Below are 17,492 nucleotides of genomic sequence, written 5' to 3' on the forward strand. Positions count from 1 at the left end.
CGCATAGCAGGTGTAATTGGAATTATAATTAAAGGAAGAACATGTGCCTGTACATAACGTGAAAAGTGGATTGCTGCATTCTCAGAGCAATACCGGATTCGTTTGCAACTGGTAGTGTTCGACTTCTTAATGTTACGATATATCCCTATTTCTTTCTTCGCAAATTTTTCATTTTCTTCTTCTTGCCCTCCATTTCCCCCGCTGTTCGTATTTTCTTCGACTGCCTCGCCAGATGAGAACGACTCTCCCGTACCGAATCTGACATTTTAATCTCAAGTATCCAGATGGGCTCCATGATTTCGTACGTAAGGAGGTAAGGATAGGAGATGGAAAGAATTGAAGAATTTAAAATGTACTTGGCAGAACGAGAAAGTTCACCGCGAAGTAAAAAAGTAAAATCGATGGTGAAAATAGTACACAGATTTTATACGTTTTATACAAATTAAAAAAAAAAGGCAGAAATAGTCGATGCTTAAGAAATACATACGGTCGGGCCGTGAGACTACGCATGCAGATAGAACCTGATGTTGATGGAGAATTAACTTCGCTCGAAGCGTGACTAACGCCCATGAGTCGTCTCGGGACACGTATCACCGTGACGAATCTCCGAACACAAGCATTTCTACGTTATTGACGAAATTGAGAACCCTCACTCTCATCGATCGTACAAACGAGAGAAGAAAACTATTTCGGAAGGGGGATATAAGTTCAAAATGTTGGAAAACTAGTTGGCTCGGTGAAACTTTAATTCAGTATTAAGCTCGAACGATTTCGTTTTGATATTCCAGAAATGTCATTTGGTTGCGCGACTGAAATACTCCCCATGTAATGCGGTTTAAAAAACGTAACGACTCACTCTCACACACGTTCCAGGTCGCACTCTCTCTCTCTCGCGGAGACGAGATCACTGGTATTTCTTGGTTTGGCGTCATTGTTACGGCGTTATACAATATATTACACTGAAAGCGATAGTCGTTGCACTTTGTTAATACCCTTTCCTCTCGTTCTCGTTATTCCACCTCTCTCTGTGCGTGTCTCATCCCTCATCGCCGGGCCACACAACGCACAATCGGTGAAGAAAAGATCGATGAGGACTCATGTTCTTTAAAATTCTTTGCCACTCGTGGACTGTTGTCGCTACACTAACTTGGCACGCGTAAATTACTCTCCGTCATTTAATACGGACGCTATCTACTCCAGTCAGTCTTTGTGTTATCTTTTGTAATTTCGTAAGTGTGTGTGTGTGTGTGTGTGTGTGTGTGTATGTGTGTGCGTGTTTGTGTGAGCGCATGCACGTGTATTACTATATACGAGCGCCTGTCTTCAGTGTCGTTTGAATTCTAACTCTTCTTCCTTTTATTTTCTTTATATAATTGAGTCCGTTAATTAGGGAAACCACCGTCGATATCAACGACGAGGTCGTCGTTCGCTTTCTTTTTCTTTTCGAATCTTGCTTATCGAATTATTGTTACGACCAGAGTAATTAGTAGTGGCGTCACCGTCGTCATCACGCCCGTTGCTGAACCTGAAACTAGACAAGATATTTCACTGTTTAAAATTGATACACTGAATGAGGACTTTCTAGATTCAATAGAAGCTATATTTCTCATTGTCAGTTCAAGTACATTTAATATTGATAAGAATCGATAATCTACTTATAACTATTGATATTTTGAACTATTTTAGAACAAACGTCGCACAAATTTCGATACTAATATTAATAAATAATATTAATAAATTTTTGTATTATATTGTTAATAAATTTTTCTAAATCACTTAATTCTTTTTAAATAATTTATTTAAAACATAATATTATATCAAATAAGGGAGCTTAATGAGGCAATTGCGAACACAAAGTAAACATGAACGATAATATATTAATAATATCTATTAGAGTAGTAATAATTTCTCGGATCCAACGATAGTCCGATATACAATCAATTTCGTACTACAACATGTAATCATAGAACACGCTGCTTAAAATAAATACTATTACATGTTAAATAAAACCAACAACTATTTATCAATTATAAAAGTCTTTATTCAAAAATTATTTGATTTTCAACTACATAATTAACTACATAATTTTTTTATTATCAACATAAAATTCAGTTTTAATATAGTTTATATTGATAATATATAAACGTTAATTATATGTAGTTTAAAGTCAAATAATTTTTGAGTAAAGACTTCTATAACTAATAAATGAACATGAATGTTAATTATTGTAGTTTTTAAAACTAAAGTATTTCGTTCGAATAAAAATTTTTACAATTGATAATCGTCGGTTTTATTTAACTTTTTCTTAGTGTTTGCGCAGTTCTTTCGCATTCCCCATATATATGTATATTGTACCAGATTCTAATATCTCGAGAAAACTATAGTATGGAACAATATGAGTAATAATAAGGGCAATGAGCCAAATACTAAACGCAAAAAAAATTTTTCAAATTAAGTATAATATAAAATTTAAACGCGATTGACGAGATTAATAATTTTTTAAAAAATGGATACCCCCTGGATTTTATATTTTCGACTGTTAATAATAGATTAAAATTTCATTTAAACAACACAAATTCCGTTAATAATAATGTTGGTCTCAAAAAGTTTTTTACTGTTCCTTTTGTAAAATAAATTTCAGAAAAATTTACACCTATTGCCAATTCTGTCGACTGCAAACTCGCGTACACTATTCCTAATACACTTAAAAGCTATATTAAAAGAGGTAAAGACAAACTGGAACAAACGCAAAATCGTAATGTTGTATATAAAATTTCGTGTAGTGATTGTGATGCTAGTTATGTTGGGCAGACTAAGAGGCAATTAAAAACTAGACTCAATGAATACATCTCGGATATCAATAAATTATCAAAGTCTCCATCAGTTGTTACTAACCATCGAATAGACAATAATCATAATTTTAATTGGAATAATGTGGAAGTATTAGATGTGGAACCTTCCTACAAAAAGAGGTTGATATCCGAAATGGTTTATATTAAAAAACAGACACATGGCATAAATAAACAAAACGATACGGAGTCATTGCCCGATATGTACACAATATATGATACAGTCCTTCTCTACCTCTTAGACTGTTTTCAGTTGGTTTTTGCCTCTTTTAAAGAATTTATTTCTTCATTGCGTTTCTTGACATTAACATAAGAAATCGATAAAGTTGTAAATTGGATTAAATCTGAATTGTTATAACATTTTATCATTGTCGACATTACATTTTTCACATCATGGAATCTTACATTATTGACATTAGTTATTACACAATTTTTAATAAGGTAACCATCTTTTAACACTTGTTTAACATGCTATTTAAGATTCTTATGACAAAGTATATAAATTTTATTAGATTGAATTTACTGTATTGGATTAACTTTTACATGATGCGAACAATTTCCTGACATTATCTATTGATTAGCGACACCGAAATTTTATAATTTATTTATGTTTGTTACACTGAAGATGACCCGATCGGAGTCAAAACGTCACGTCTGTATTAATGTTTAAATTTTATATTATACTTAATTTGAAAAATTTTTCTTGCGTTTAGTATTTGGCTCATTGCCCTTATTGTTACTCATATTGTTTTATACTTATTGGGCCTTATTTTATATTATATAGTATGGAGATCTTCGCTTTTGCAATATTACGGGAGAAAAAGGGAAGGGTTCTCTCGCCATCGGTAGCCTCGAGAGAGGTCAGTGCACAATCAAGGGCTTGGGACGACGAGAATCTGTCGTTACCCCGTTGCAGGAAGGTTGCCACGGAAGAAACCCTCTCCTTGGAGGGAGGATATGCCGAGAGAACGGAGACGAGTGCAAAGGGATGAGTGCCGATTAGTCGACGGCCCAAGCGAAGTAGATACAGAAGAAGAGAAATAAAGATAGACGGGAGGAGAGAAGAGGAAGGGGGGGGGGGGGGGGAAGAAAAAAATAGAGGTAAAAAATGGGAGAAAATGGGAAGTCAGTTATTCTTCCGGTTGGCCTGCACTGTACCGTTAGCTATTACTCGCTTGGAGAGAAATATATTCTCCGGCCTTTTCCTGGCCTCACTCATCTCTAATTACGAATCAGAAACAACCTGGTGGGCCGTCGCCTTCGTTGGCCGGATCACCCCTTCCTCCACCATCTCCTTCATCCTTTTCTGTTCTCCACGGCCCTTTCTAGAGTCTTCCCGATTCTCATCCAAGCCTCGTAAGCAGTAACTTGCCTCCCTGACCCCCTTTCCTCTTTCTCTCTTTCTTAGTCTTTCTTTTATCCGGTCCCTGACGCTGCCCCAAGAGAATTCTTCGCTTCGCTACTTTTGTACGATCTTACCTACCTTCAATTCGCGATTTCTCGCCCATCGTTCTCCTTTTTCCTCGTTCCTTTCCCCTCCTTTCATCTCTCCTCTCTTTTCATTCTCCTTTACGAGAGGAAAATGCGTTATGTTTGTGTCTGTGTGTGTCGATATTTATATTTCATTGCTGCACGCGAAAATACGAGAATTTCCAATTGCTGTCTCGTCTCATTAGATTTGTTTTTTCGAGTTTTTAACTCGCCGTACGTTTTTCTGATTTACAACACACCGTCCATACTCGAGATATGTCGCGTCTATACGTTTACTTGATATAATGAAAAATCGACATATGACACGTGACATACAATTTCTTATCTTTCGCGGTACCAAAATAACATCGGACGTTGAACTCGTCGTGACCATATCGTTGTTTCATCGAACAGTTAGCAATTTGACGTTAATCTCACGACAAAATTTTCCATAGAACGTCCGATATTTCTGGCATTCCTTCCATCGCACTTACATGTGGCAGCTTGCAACGCAGTTTCCCTCGTTACTGGTTCAACCCGCCTTTTTCCATGCGAAATTACCTTACTTCCCTGAGACTATCGCGATCGTCCCCGCGGAGAAAACGGATTTTCACACTACGCCATTATGCAAATTCCTCTTAAAAGTAACCGCGGTCGAGCGAGATATTGAGAGACGGTAGCGCAGAAGCGTAGAAGGAAGGAGAAAGCCGGGACAGGGATCGAATTACTGAAGAGACGCGGGGGTGAAGACGGATCGTGGAAGGAGGAAAAAATGCGAGGGTAGAAAAGAATTATCCGATAATGCCGAAGGCTCGGCGGAATTATGAAAGGTGCTACCACACCTGGCCGCGCTCAGAAATGCGGTAGACGCGGCCGCTCAAATGCCACGGCGGAGCCGCGAAATGCCGCATAAACCGCACCTTCGACAGGAAAACTTGTTCGCGTTTTGTCCTTTCACGCGTAGGGGCTCGTTATTCGTCCTCCGTGTATGACGAGGGATTGATAAAAGCTAGATTTCATTTAGTAACGGACAACCTCGTTTGTTTAATGCACGTATAATATATTTTATTGCGTATACGTCACTCAATCGGTTATATGTTATATTGTATTATAAATGTATGACATTAGTGGAATATACATATTTCTTTGACATTATATTATGCGTTATATATCGGTGTCGTATAAAATATGTTGCGAAAAACGCAAATGTAATTGTCATGCACGATGAATTATTCCAAAGAAAAATATTTTGTTTCTTACGGAAAAAATATGTATTTATTAAAAATCGTAACTCTCTTTCTGTTTTAGATGTATGCCATTCTGGAAGTATTATTGTGTTTGTCGATTATATAAATATTAGATTAATATACATACTGAAAAGAAGAGTCTACCTGAGTCAAAATTTTAATTCTACTTTTAATCTCTTTCAAACTCAATTAAACCTTTCAAACTTTTTAAACCTGTTTTGTTTTCTTAAACAATTAAATAGAACCTTTTTAAATATTAAATAAATATTAAAATTATTTAACGGGCAACAAGCTGAAATAAAAATATTACCAATTACAAAGAGAAACAAAGAAGATATATTTAAATTAAAAACAACAAACGTTTCGATACCGATCGGGTCATTTTCAATGTTAACAAATTATTAAAATCTTAACGGAAATTTAACATAAATTATTATCTTTTTAGTGTAGTGCGTTTAAAATTATCATGTCTTTAGTTTAGTTTTAACTTAGTGTTTATTAAGATGCTTGCCGTAATGTTAGTCTCTTTTTAAATTACTTAATCTATAGCTTCTGTTTAGGAAACTTCTTTTGAACCTAAAAATACAAATTTTCTAATATGTAACTGACATTTACAGACTCAACGTAGGAGCTCAATTCATTAGATTAGAATTTATTATAACATATATAAATCTCTAGAATGTACACACGTCTTAAAACTAAAATTCAAAGTAGAAGCAAAATTTCGACTCGAGTAATAGCTACCAAATGTTGAATCAAATAATTTTAATCAAATATTTGGTTAATATAACTAAAATTAAATTTTACTTTTCCAAATATTTAGTAAGTATTACGATTGGTTACATTATTATGTTTGGTAATACTTGCTGAATATTTAGAAAAGTAAAATTACTTTTTATTAATCAAACATTTAATTGGAATTACATATTTCAACATTTGACTATTGAAGATTCTTTTGTTAACGTATGAAAAATTTATCTATGTATCTACGTATTTATGCATGATTATCTACATATAAAATTTCAATTCAATTTATTATATTTTATTTAATTTTGATTATGTTTTATACTCACCCTTATCAGGCCAGTTGTAATTTCTTTTTCTATCTAGTTCGGATGACTTTTGCTCCGATTTTCCAATTTCGTTCAGATTCGATTGAAACTTGGTACCTTGAAACAAAAATACGAAACGAATGTTTATGAAAAACATCGTATGTGTCAACATTACGTATAATATGATGCGGACAATAGGTTAATAATAAATATACAAGGATATTCCCAAGAAAAATATTTTCTCACGTGGAAAAGTCTACCGCGAACTGGCGACAATTTGTTTCCCGGATGTTATGGGAATGAATCCCGGACGTTATGGGAATAAATTAAAAATTCAATCTCGCTTCGAGATATTATAGTGCAAAGTCGTCGGTAGAACAGAGGAGATGAGATCTGAGAGAACAGAAGGAGCGAAAGGAGAGACTTGCGTGGTTCGCATAGCGGAACCACGGACAAAGGGACGTACAACGAGTGGCCCTCTCGACTGAAGATGTTTACGAGCCTGTTACGCATAAAGTGGGTGGCAAACGCGTTAACTAGTATGCAAACTCCGAGTAAACACAATTCCCTTATCCGCGCCAAGTAGATTCTATCCATGTCACGACACACGCTTGTCACAAGCTCGCTGCGTTTTGGATTACATTCTTGCAGCGAAACAGCTCGTGATGAGTATATATTTTATAATAAAATTACACACAGCCAGCCCTTACGTGTGTCAGTTTTATCATGTTATCGTGGATACGTGCTCGCCGTGTGAAGCACACCACTGTGGATGATATAAGTAAAAATAAATATCTTATTGCTCAAATGTACGTTTTTGTCTCTTTGTGTAATAATCATATAGATATAAATATACATTATGATTATTATTATTATTATTTAAAAGATAAAGCTTTCTCTTATATAACATCAATAAATAAAATTTCGATTTCTCTTATTATTAAGGAGATGCTGGAGTTACCGATGGAACGCGCATTCCGTATTTTTTCATTTACTTCGTTTTCCTTATACGGAATAAAAAAAACCTCTTCTGTATGGAAAAAAATAATAAAAAAAAATAGCCGTGGAAAAATACAAATCTGTATTTAAAAAAATAAAAAAATTGTAAATTACGGTTTCCTGTCATCATGTAGATTATTTCTTCATACATGTATAAATGAATTCAAGTATAGATATATCTAAACAAAAAGTACTTTCTTACATTTGAATAATGTATAAGAATATAATGAGATCTTCAAATTATGATTTGGAAGCTCATAAGAGAATCAAAAGTACGATCACACACTGCATATACATAAGCATTTATGTATAGGATATAGCAGAGCAAAAAGTATACGTAGTTTTACTTAATGATTTTTTTAATGTAACGTTTTATTTAAAAATAAGAATCTGTTTTATCGACATTGATCAAGTTCAGCCGTAGCTTTAGGATCCCCTCAAATTATTATCTTTTCATTTATATTTATTTTTTTCTTTATTCTAACAAAGAAAGAAGCACAGCCTATAACAGTCAAAGCTGGATCAAAGTTCTATAATTTGAATAAAGTTATTATAATTTTATGATTTTTATATACTACATATGTAGTCCCCTTTAATGTATTCTTTATTCTAGTTGGAAAAGGTAGTAACTATAATGTACCACTGTGCCAGACATTACGATTCGACTTTAAATTAATCATAACTTTTTTTATACTTATTAAAATGTCACTGCAACATCTGGCACAACGACACATTATATTAACAATTATAAACAGTTGTTACATATAAGTTTTGCCATTTTTCCAAGTTCATCTGTATTTTGCATTTAAACAGATATTGCGCATTCCTTGTTATTTATCGCAAGATTACAATCGTTCTTCACGCATCAATGTTTGCTCCATCAATTTTCTAAATCCGCATAAACGCGGGTAAAATTTACATGTCATCGTATCAAGTTAGCTGAAACGCTACCGGTAAACGCAGCTTTACTAACGTGAAGAACGAGCGGGTCAAAAGCCGCGTGTAGAGCGAGCTTCCGGCTTAATTTTGAGGTACCTACGAAGCAAGGTGCTTGCGAATATCGCTTTGTGTCTTCATTCCCTCGCGATTAGATTTGTAAGTTCATGGCCCCGCGGCAGTACTAGTCAGTTTAGGTAAGGGACAAGGCGAGAACTGTGAGGCAATGCAGGGAAAGCACACGATCTTGGCACGATAGCCTATTTTGGGTAAGGTAATGGGCGATCATGACGGCGTACGCGCGCGCTTGCGTAGGTCGCTTGTACGCTCGTGTGTATAATACCGAGCTGATAGTACAGAGTAAGGTCGTCGTCACCGCCACCGCCGCCGCCGCCACTACGCCGGATACACCCTCGGACAACGAGGTGAGACAACCGTTGTACGGCGACGGAATGGATAGGCTAGACAGACGTATGCAAATCTCGGCCAAACATTAGCAGTGACAATGTGTAACGTGCGCTGTACGTATATCTATGCGCCTGGGCCAGTTCTATAGTTTCCTATATGCGAGAATCTCTATCACGATGTGGCTGTTTCTGTAACTATGCGTGGGCGACGACGTGTTTAGGGAACCAGCCTTCACCGCGCGAGCATAGACGCGTGTAAAGCTCCACGGGAGCGTGTAAGCTTCGTTATCTCTAATAGTTCAGGATTTCGTTGCGAAGCGACGAGCAAGAGCCAGTCACGATAAAATTGTGCGTGAAGAAATTGTCAAGCAAGAAAGACGGTTAAGAGAGGGAGAGAGAAAGTGTCCATCAAAGGCGTATATACTTGAAACAAAAACGCAGATATCAACAGAATTGATGTGTGAAATTTTGTAATAGCTGCGTCTGATATCATTGATCCCATGTAAAATGGTCAGGCAAATTAAAATACTCACTTCGTCATGAATTCACCCGTGGAAAATAAACGTGCTGAAGTGCACATTATTATTGTTGATCGACACGTTGCGAGCTATTAACCTGGCGGGAAAATCCGACACTCTTTCGCGTTGCAATAAAAGGAGATAAAAATATTGATAAACGTTGTTTTCAGACAATCTGACCTGAAAATTCGTTTATCGCATATAAATCTACGATATATGTTGTTATATTTGGTGTCTTTTCGAAATAAGAATTTTGAGATATTTCGAAGAGAAGAGCACACAAATTGCAATTTCTAAAGATTTAATTTGTCAATAAATCAGTATTTTAATATTGGACATAGTTCGTAATGTAATAAAGAGGATGATGAAGGGAATGAAATCGATGTACTTAATATGATAAGTTTCTCACGACAATTTGATAGTATTTAATAAAATATTGCAGCACTATTGCACAAAAGTGTTTCATTTAGAGTAGTCCTTCACTCGAGACTGACTGACAATGAATCGTGCGGAAGATTATATTGGGTTATAAAAAAGAAAATAAAAGATAAAGCTCTTGGTGGCCATGCATCGATTCGATCGTCCCGTTTGGATTTGATAATCCCGGATTCTGGCGATTCTGCTGTCAGAAAGAAACTACTGTCGACACAAATAAGTCCCCCCCCCCCCCCCCATCATTGATTTTACGTCCAGTAGGTCATGATATTCCTGCTCACACGTTCGCACGATTCCAGGCTGACGGGTCAGTGCAGACGCGTTTAACTATTTTCGATGAGATTGTGGATTTAGCTTTCCGTTCTGCATTCCATGAATATCAAATCGTCTCGGTGTTGACGCGTGCGTGTATATTTGCCTTGGAATATCAGACAGACCCGTACACGCGATAAAGTCAATGATATATTCCTTGTTCCCGCAGGTGATTGACCGCGATCGAGAAAATTAACAGAGAGGTCTAAAGTCCCGCACGCTGAGATCCAAAGTTATACGGCCGTGTCATGCGGCGCGTAATATTGTCACGACGTCACGAGCGCGTTCTAATTAATGTGCCTTTACAATGTTAATTCGGGTCGTAAATAATTTCGCGCGGTAGCGACAGAGAGTGCAACGGCGACGTGACGAATAAACACGATAAAATGATTTTCGACTTGACGATTTGACGAAGCGATTCGATCTCGCCTTACAAGTCACAAGTGCAACAAGAGCGCGTGATGTTAAACGGCGCTTTTACGCACCTCTATACTCCTTCACCTCTGTACGTGCGCGCATACAATAGAATAGGGGACGTGTTAATCGTACGAAAGCACGCGGCTAAACCAATCGCTATACATGCTCTCCCGGAATTACAGGCGGACAACGCTGCGCCAGGGAATTAAGCGACACCTAAGGGCATATGTGCTCCGGGAGATGTCACGATACCGCGACAATACTTGTCCGGTTTCCCATCGGAACCTCAAAGTGACTTATCGCCGTAAGCTGCGTGCACCGCCGCTTCTATACGTAATTTGCCATTCGCGAATGCGCGCGACGCGACTTAAGAGACAAACGGAAATGAACGAGTGCTCCGCAATGCACAATGATTCTAGTTCCTTTAAAAGCTGGCCAAAACGTCGTTTATCAAATTATGATGAACTTCTTTAAATAATTTTATTGTATTATATACTAAAAAATTATAGAACTAATTAATTTTCTAAGTTATTTCTTTGTAGAATTATCATAGTTTTCTCAAGCATGTAATATTTGTTTCTATTTTATTTTTTCGGATACAATTTATGTAAGAGTAGTCAATTTTAGGCAAATTAAGCGTTGATATATTTAACATTTATTTCTTCTAATTCAATAAGTCATTTAGAAATTTTCAAAAAAGTCCGACGATACCTGATTAAGATCTTATTTTTAACACAATGTCTTGAATTTTTTAAATTCTCTACAGAAACAAATTGTACATCCTTACTTCTTTTACCGATATTGTAAAATATTCAATAGAAACATCTAACATATTTATCACGATAAATGAATATGTAATATATTATCTGTATATGTAGATGTTGTTGCTCTATTAAATTTTAAAATCAATTTTACAGTCAAAACGTCAAGTGTTTTTAATAATGATGATAGCGAATAACTTGTAAGGTAAATTTTTAAAACATTATCATGACTTTATTACACATTATATGTATGGAATTTCTATTATTTTAAATTACAAAAACCATTTTAAACAAAATTTGTTTAAAAATTAACATAAATAATATATACAAATTTTGGCTAAGTTTAGAGATTGATAGAATCATTGTGCAATGGCAATTATACTGTGACTTAACGTATACTTAACGTATGCAAAAATTAAAGAAAATATCGAGAAAAAGAAGCTCTCAAAATTGTATATCTTCGTCAATATACGCTTCAATAATATATTGACATAATGTGCATCTGATATGTGTGAATATAAAATTTTTATATTGTTTCGTATTGTAACTTTTGGCGAGCAAAGTCTACCTTTTCTCGTGTAATGAATAACACCGTCTTCCTACTGGGAAAAGTTAAAACGCACCACGTTATGTTTAGATATTCTCGACAACAGATTGTCGTAAGTTACTACGAGCAAATAAGGCCTGTTTATGCTTGGGTTTCCGTCCGCGTGAAGGAAACTCAAGCAAATCTTCCGTTTAATCTTAAGCGTACACTTGCGCCCTTGAATTTTCAACGATACGAATAACGAGAAATAGCGGCGCAAATAGGCGGCGACCGCTAGATTGTTTAAAGAGGACATTACAAAAAGACGACAAGGTAGCGAGGCGGAGGACTGAGATAAATTATCTCAGGGAAAAAATGTACTGCGAAATACGAGAGAGCTGTTAGAATCGTAACGAGCGTAACCGTAGATATAAAAAGAGACGCCGGCAGACTAAAAGGGAATAAGTCAAACAGATATGTTAAGGAAAGAAGATGACATAAAAATAAAGTGCTTAAAAGAACTGGGAGAAATGGAAGCAGACACGGTTAAATGTAACTAGGATAAGGAGAGGAGAAAAAGAAACAATGCGATAAGGGAAAAAGGCGATTCTCTCGGCGAGATCGAGGGGAGGAACGGAGGAGAGGGAAACAGAGATGAGGGCGAGCGAGCACGAAGGGAGCAAACATTAATGCCACCTTGCAGACCGCAGATGTTGCACCAATTACAAACCTCATCCTTCCTTCGCAGCCCGTCCTTTCCTTCCTCCCGACCTCCGCAAATAGAGAAGGAGAGAGACAAGGAGACATATGCCGTATTCAAACTTACCACGTCTCGTCGCATTCACCATCTTCCTCTCTCTTCGCTCCTCAGGCCCCCCCCCCACTCATCTTTTCACTCTCACCTTTCCGCCGTCTCTCAACCCGCCCCCGGGGCGATGACATTGGTTATACGGGAGGAGACACACGGTAGACACAGTAGAGACGGCGAAGCTCAACGAGACACGAATTTTCGATTAAATTTAACACAGGGCGCAAAAGGACGCCAGGGCGCTGCACGTTGCTGTTTTAGGTGATAGAGCAAAGCGAAGGACAAAGAAAGAAATAGAGGGGCGAGGAGGGAAGGGGCGTGGATGGGGACGGAGAACGCGGTCTACACAGCGGCGGCTGATATTATTCTTGGGTCTTCCTCGCTGGAGCATTATTAGTTCCGGCGTGTTAGCATACATGAAATATTGATGTTACACGGATCTCTTCTACCCAAGTCAACCCCAGTTCCCGGTTCCCAGTTCTCTCTCTCTCTCTCTCTCTCTCTGTTTCTTTCTTGCTTCTATCTATTCATCTATCCTTTCTGCTCTTGCATATAACCACCACTCATGTGTGTATGTTACGAACATCACTTCAGTTGCCTCTCTGTTACCTTTATGTTTATTCTGCCATTCTTTTTATTCTTCACACTCGTTCCTCACCTAAACTTTTTCGACAGTCACTTCCGCGTTTTGATTTTCTAAGTAAACACTTGCAGTTTTCTAAAGTAGCGCGATATATTAAATTGAAGTCTTTTTTTTTTCTTTAAATCTTCTTTGATAGATTTAATCTATAAAATTGGTTTCAATTCTTCTTTTGGAGATATGAATATCACTAATAATGTTTATAATTGAAAGTACGAAATACTTTAATAATACGTCGTGTGGTTTAAAACAGTTATGTTCTCATTTCGATCATTTTGTATAGTAAAAGAAAGATTCGTTCTCGGAAAATTCCAATTGTTATCCCGTTACAAACCTCATTTCCGTGGTTCTCTTTTGCCCTCTGTAGAGAGCTTTAAAGCGAACTGCTTACCCTTCTTCAAACCACTCTTAAAGCCGCAATCGATTCCTGGGATTCCCCGGTGGGTCCCCTGGCTCTAGTTAACATTGAAGTTAATCGCGTCGGAGATTCAAAGTATGTTGCTGGAAAATCCAGTTATGGGATGGCATTTGACTATACTACGTGATGCTAGATTGAATATGTAAATCCGTTCTAGCTAGATTGCGATTTTACTAACGTATAGGGTACACAGGTTGAAACTTTTGAGTTTTTTCATGTATCCACCAAGATAAGATGTCTCCTAATGATGATAATAAACGATTTATAAATATATTAGAATATCTCTGTACATTTAATGCACATAATGCTACAATTAACGATCCTTCATAATTCGTGGAAAATATTTCACTTAACAGATTTCTCCTTTTATCATTCTTGACATTACGTCATTTCTAAATTCTGTTCTCTGTCTCATTATTTCTCCCATTTTTTGAACGTGTAAGAAACATCTAAATGATTGATGTGTTCTTTTCAAATAAAGATATATAAAAGATCCAAGAGAATACTTTTACCAAATATATCTCGAGTGCTTGTTATTCTTCGTATATTATACGCTCGCATGACAGCCGACGAGTGCACCACTTCGTTGAAATGCGAAGTTGCGAAATCAATCCCATAATTCGCAAAATTGCGATGATGTACGTTGGAAATTACATAAAAAGAAGATATATGCCGCTCTGAGTACTCACCTGTCTTGATATTCTTCTCATTTTGAATTGTCAGCGAACTTGGATTTCCGTAAACAGAGTTATTCATCTCCGCCATGAATTCCCAATCTGCAAAAGTAAACGCGCGTTGGAAAATTAGATTCAAGCTAGTGAATACGACATGAATAATATCAATTATAGTATATATGACAGCAAGTCTTATGACGTAATTCTAATGAACTACAATAATTTTGCAATTTTGCAATATTTTATGCATATAACCATCGTCAGGAATCTGTCTCTAATATCTACCTTTTTTAGGAACCTCCGTGGTAGACGGACTAGGACTGGTGCTTGGTGGTGCAGACACTGTAACAAAATAAGTTTCTATCTTTAAAAATCGTATATACGTTACAAAAATTCGAAATATTCGTATATTTCTCAATCGTACAAAAAGTCTTTCATCATTCATCATTTTTTTTCGTAATTTTCGTGAAAAAGAACACAATTATTTTCAATGTTTCAAAGAGACGTACGTGCTTTCTCAAACCCTCATCCTCGATTCCAATCTACAGTACGCTCGCGTATTTCTTTTTGTTTTCGTTCCTATTGTTACCAGCCTGTCCCGCGACTGCTTACATTTTTTTTTACGTGGATTTAAGGAAGGTAAGAGAATATTCATTATTTTGAATCGTCGCGTTTATTTTTAAAGTAATTCGAGAAATCACATAAAACAACTATAGAATTAAAATGAAAACGGACCATGTAGGATTACGTGTTATAGTTATACCTATGTTATACATACATATTTACACGCAACCAGACAAAATACTTTTGTCCTCCCAGATTGGGTAAATTCTACACAGTGCGATATTATGGATCGCGCCACCTGTTACTAACTTCTCTCCCGGAACGTATTAGCCGCTGTAACGCCGGCCAAGCCGGCCAAACTCTACATCATATTTTACTCCGGTACTACCGACATCCGCGCCTTCCACCCCTAAACACGCCTCCACGCGTAACTTATCCGAGTGTATATACCTGAATAATTATTCGTAATTTCGTCATTTGTCTTTAGCGAATGCGTCGTCGACGGAATTTATTACTGGCTACAACTGTCCGCGGCTGGACGTGCTTACTGCTTACTATAGAAATTTCAACTAAAAATTTTGCAGAATATGATATTAATTAAAATTAGCTAGTATTGATAACTTTGTTATAATTGTTACGCTCATTGCTGAACATATGAGTATCGGTATCGCATTAGCAACACTATATAATTATTCAGTCTGTTTCTATTGCTAGAAAATTTACTTTAATTATATGCTATTATAGTACATTTTTATTCTTTTATGTATAATCAGATTTTTTTAATAGACATTCAGGAAGAGTAGAGGAATTGCAAACATCTAGGAAAAAAATTTATAAATCCGACGTTTATTTATAATTTAAAAAGTTTCGATTTAAAAGATACCAATTATATGGCTTTAAATATAATTATATCCTTGGAACAAAAACTTCTATAATTGATAGGTAATTGAGAGTTTCATTTAATTTTTCCTTAGGTACTTGCAATTTCGATTCTACTCAAAATTATCGAAAACATGTAATGTTATTTAACAACGTATACTATGGCCACGTATATACAGTGTGGCACTAAGCGTAGTATCGGACTACTACTGGATATACGCGAGAAATGAGAGATTATTACTACTCCTCTAATATATTGCAATAGAATATTGTTCACATTTACTTCGTGTACATATATTTCCTCTATACTATAAGTATTTTTAATCAACTCTCTATTTCTAATTAAATTTCTGCACGATATGGAAAGCAAAGTCTTGCTGAAACAGGCTATCATAATATATTTCAATTCAGGTGTATTTGAAAAAAAAAAAGCGCAATATAAAATAAAAGGATTAAGAGCCAGATTTTGCACATGAGAAGTATGTTCTCTTAATATATCAATATGAACACAAATGCTACATTAAATATCCGTTCTGGAAAATGAATAAATTATCTATCCCGCGCAGAGTTCCGCACGATTATTCCTTTGCTCTACGCCATTCTACGGCATAAGTTTAAAGAGGCATAATTTAATATCTATTGATAGCCTCGATACGGAGGATGTGTCCACAGCGAAAGAGGTCATTGCTATTTGTCACAAGCACCTGAGCGATTACTAAGCGACAAGGTTGTAGAGAGGGTGCACGCGATGCACGCCGTGAAGGTGCGTTCTCCCCAAGGTAAATAGGATAGGATGACAAAGTATGCGCCTCAGCAGACGTGTTTACACACGCGAACGTAATGCAAATATGTAGCCCCTGACGTCTTTTCCGTAAGATAATACCTAAATGACTTTCAACCCCCGTTTTACTTGTGTTCGAGTGGCGATGTTTACCGCAAAAATTACAACAATGACGTGTCGACGTGCAACTTTATCTCGCGACGTGTGTCACCGTACACACGCACGAGATGGGAGGGGGGGGGGGGGGGGGAAAAATTTGTATTATCGAAAATTGGATGGCGAGACACTGAATTTGCGATTGTCATTGTCGTTCATAAGCTTCTCCACGTATAAAGATCAATATTTCAATATCTGTGCAAACAAATTACGATTGTTGCCATCAAAATTGTCATCGTTCGTCATTGTGGTTATTATGAGGCTACTATCCAGTTTTATAGATATAAATATGGCACGCACGGCGGATGAAATTCATTTATCATTTTTGCAAGTCACCGATGGAAGGCAAAGAGATTAAAGCTGAGAGCGCAATGAGGAAAAAGCGAGAAGGCAGAAGAAAGTAAGAGAGAAGAGAACGATAGAGAGGGAAGAAGGAAAGGAAGAAAAAAAAGGGCAAGAGGAAAAGAGAGAGAAAGTAAGGCAGCGACTTTTCACCTTTGATTTATCGCACTAACTTTTATTTTCCTCAGGAGATATTAAAACCCGTTGTCCTGACCATTTAGCTTCACTGAGCTGATTGATGATTGGACCAGTTAACGTGTCGACCTCCGTCGACGAATCAGCTCTTTAATTATGCCCAATT

General features: G+C 36.6%; 1 protein-coding gene across 2 annotated transcripts in view; it reads right to left on the bottom strand.

The window, feature by feature from the left end:
* Positions 1-475: 475 nt before the first annotated feature.
* LOC108773722 (lachesin) overlaps positions 476-17,492 on the bottom strand; it is an 85,634-nt gene continuing 68,617 nt past the window's right edge. Inside the window, exons 7-10 of one of the 2 annotated variants that reach the window (XM_018539632.1) lie at positions 14,755-14,811; positions 14,485-14,571; positions 6,640-6,735; positions 476-1,531 (exon numbers count right to left, since the gene is read on the bottom strand). In XM_018539632.1, coding sequence (XP_018395134.1) covers positions 1,455-1,531; positions 6,640-6,735; positions 14,485-14,571; positions 14,755-14,811 — 317 coding nt within the window. In that variant the 3' untranslated portion in view covers positions 476-1,454. Of the gene's footprint in view, positions 1,532-6,072; positions 6,143-6,639; positions 6,736-14,484; positions 14,572-14,754; positions 14,812-17,492 lie in introns of those variants that run through there. The other variant, XM_018539633.1, reaches the window with a different exon arrangement.

Source organism: Cyphomyrmex costatus, unplaced genomic scaffold (assembly GCF_001594065.2).
Source record: "Cyphomyrmex costatus isolate MS0001 unplaced genomic scaffold, Ccosl1.0 scaffold219, whole genome shotgun sequence".
Lineage (NCBI taxonomy): Eukaryota > Metazoa > Arthropoda > Insecta > Hymenoptera > Formicidae > Cyphomyrmex > Cyphomyrmex costatus.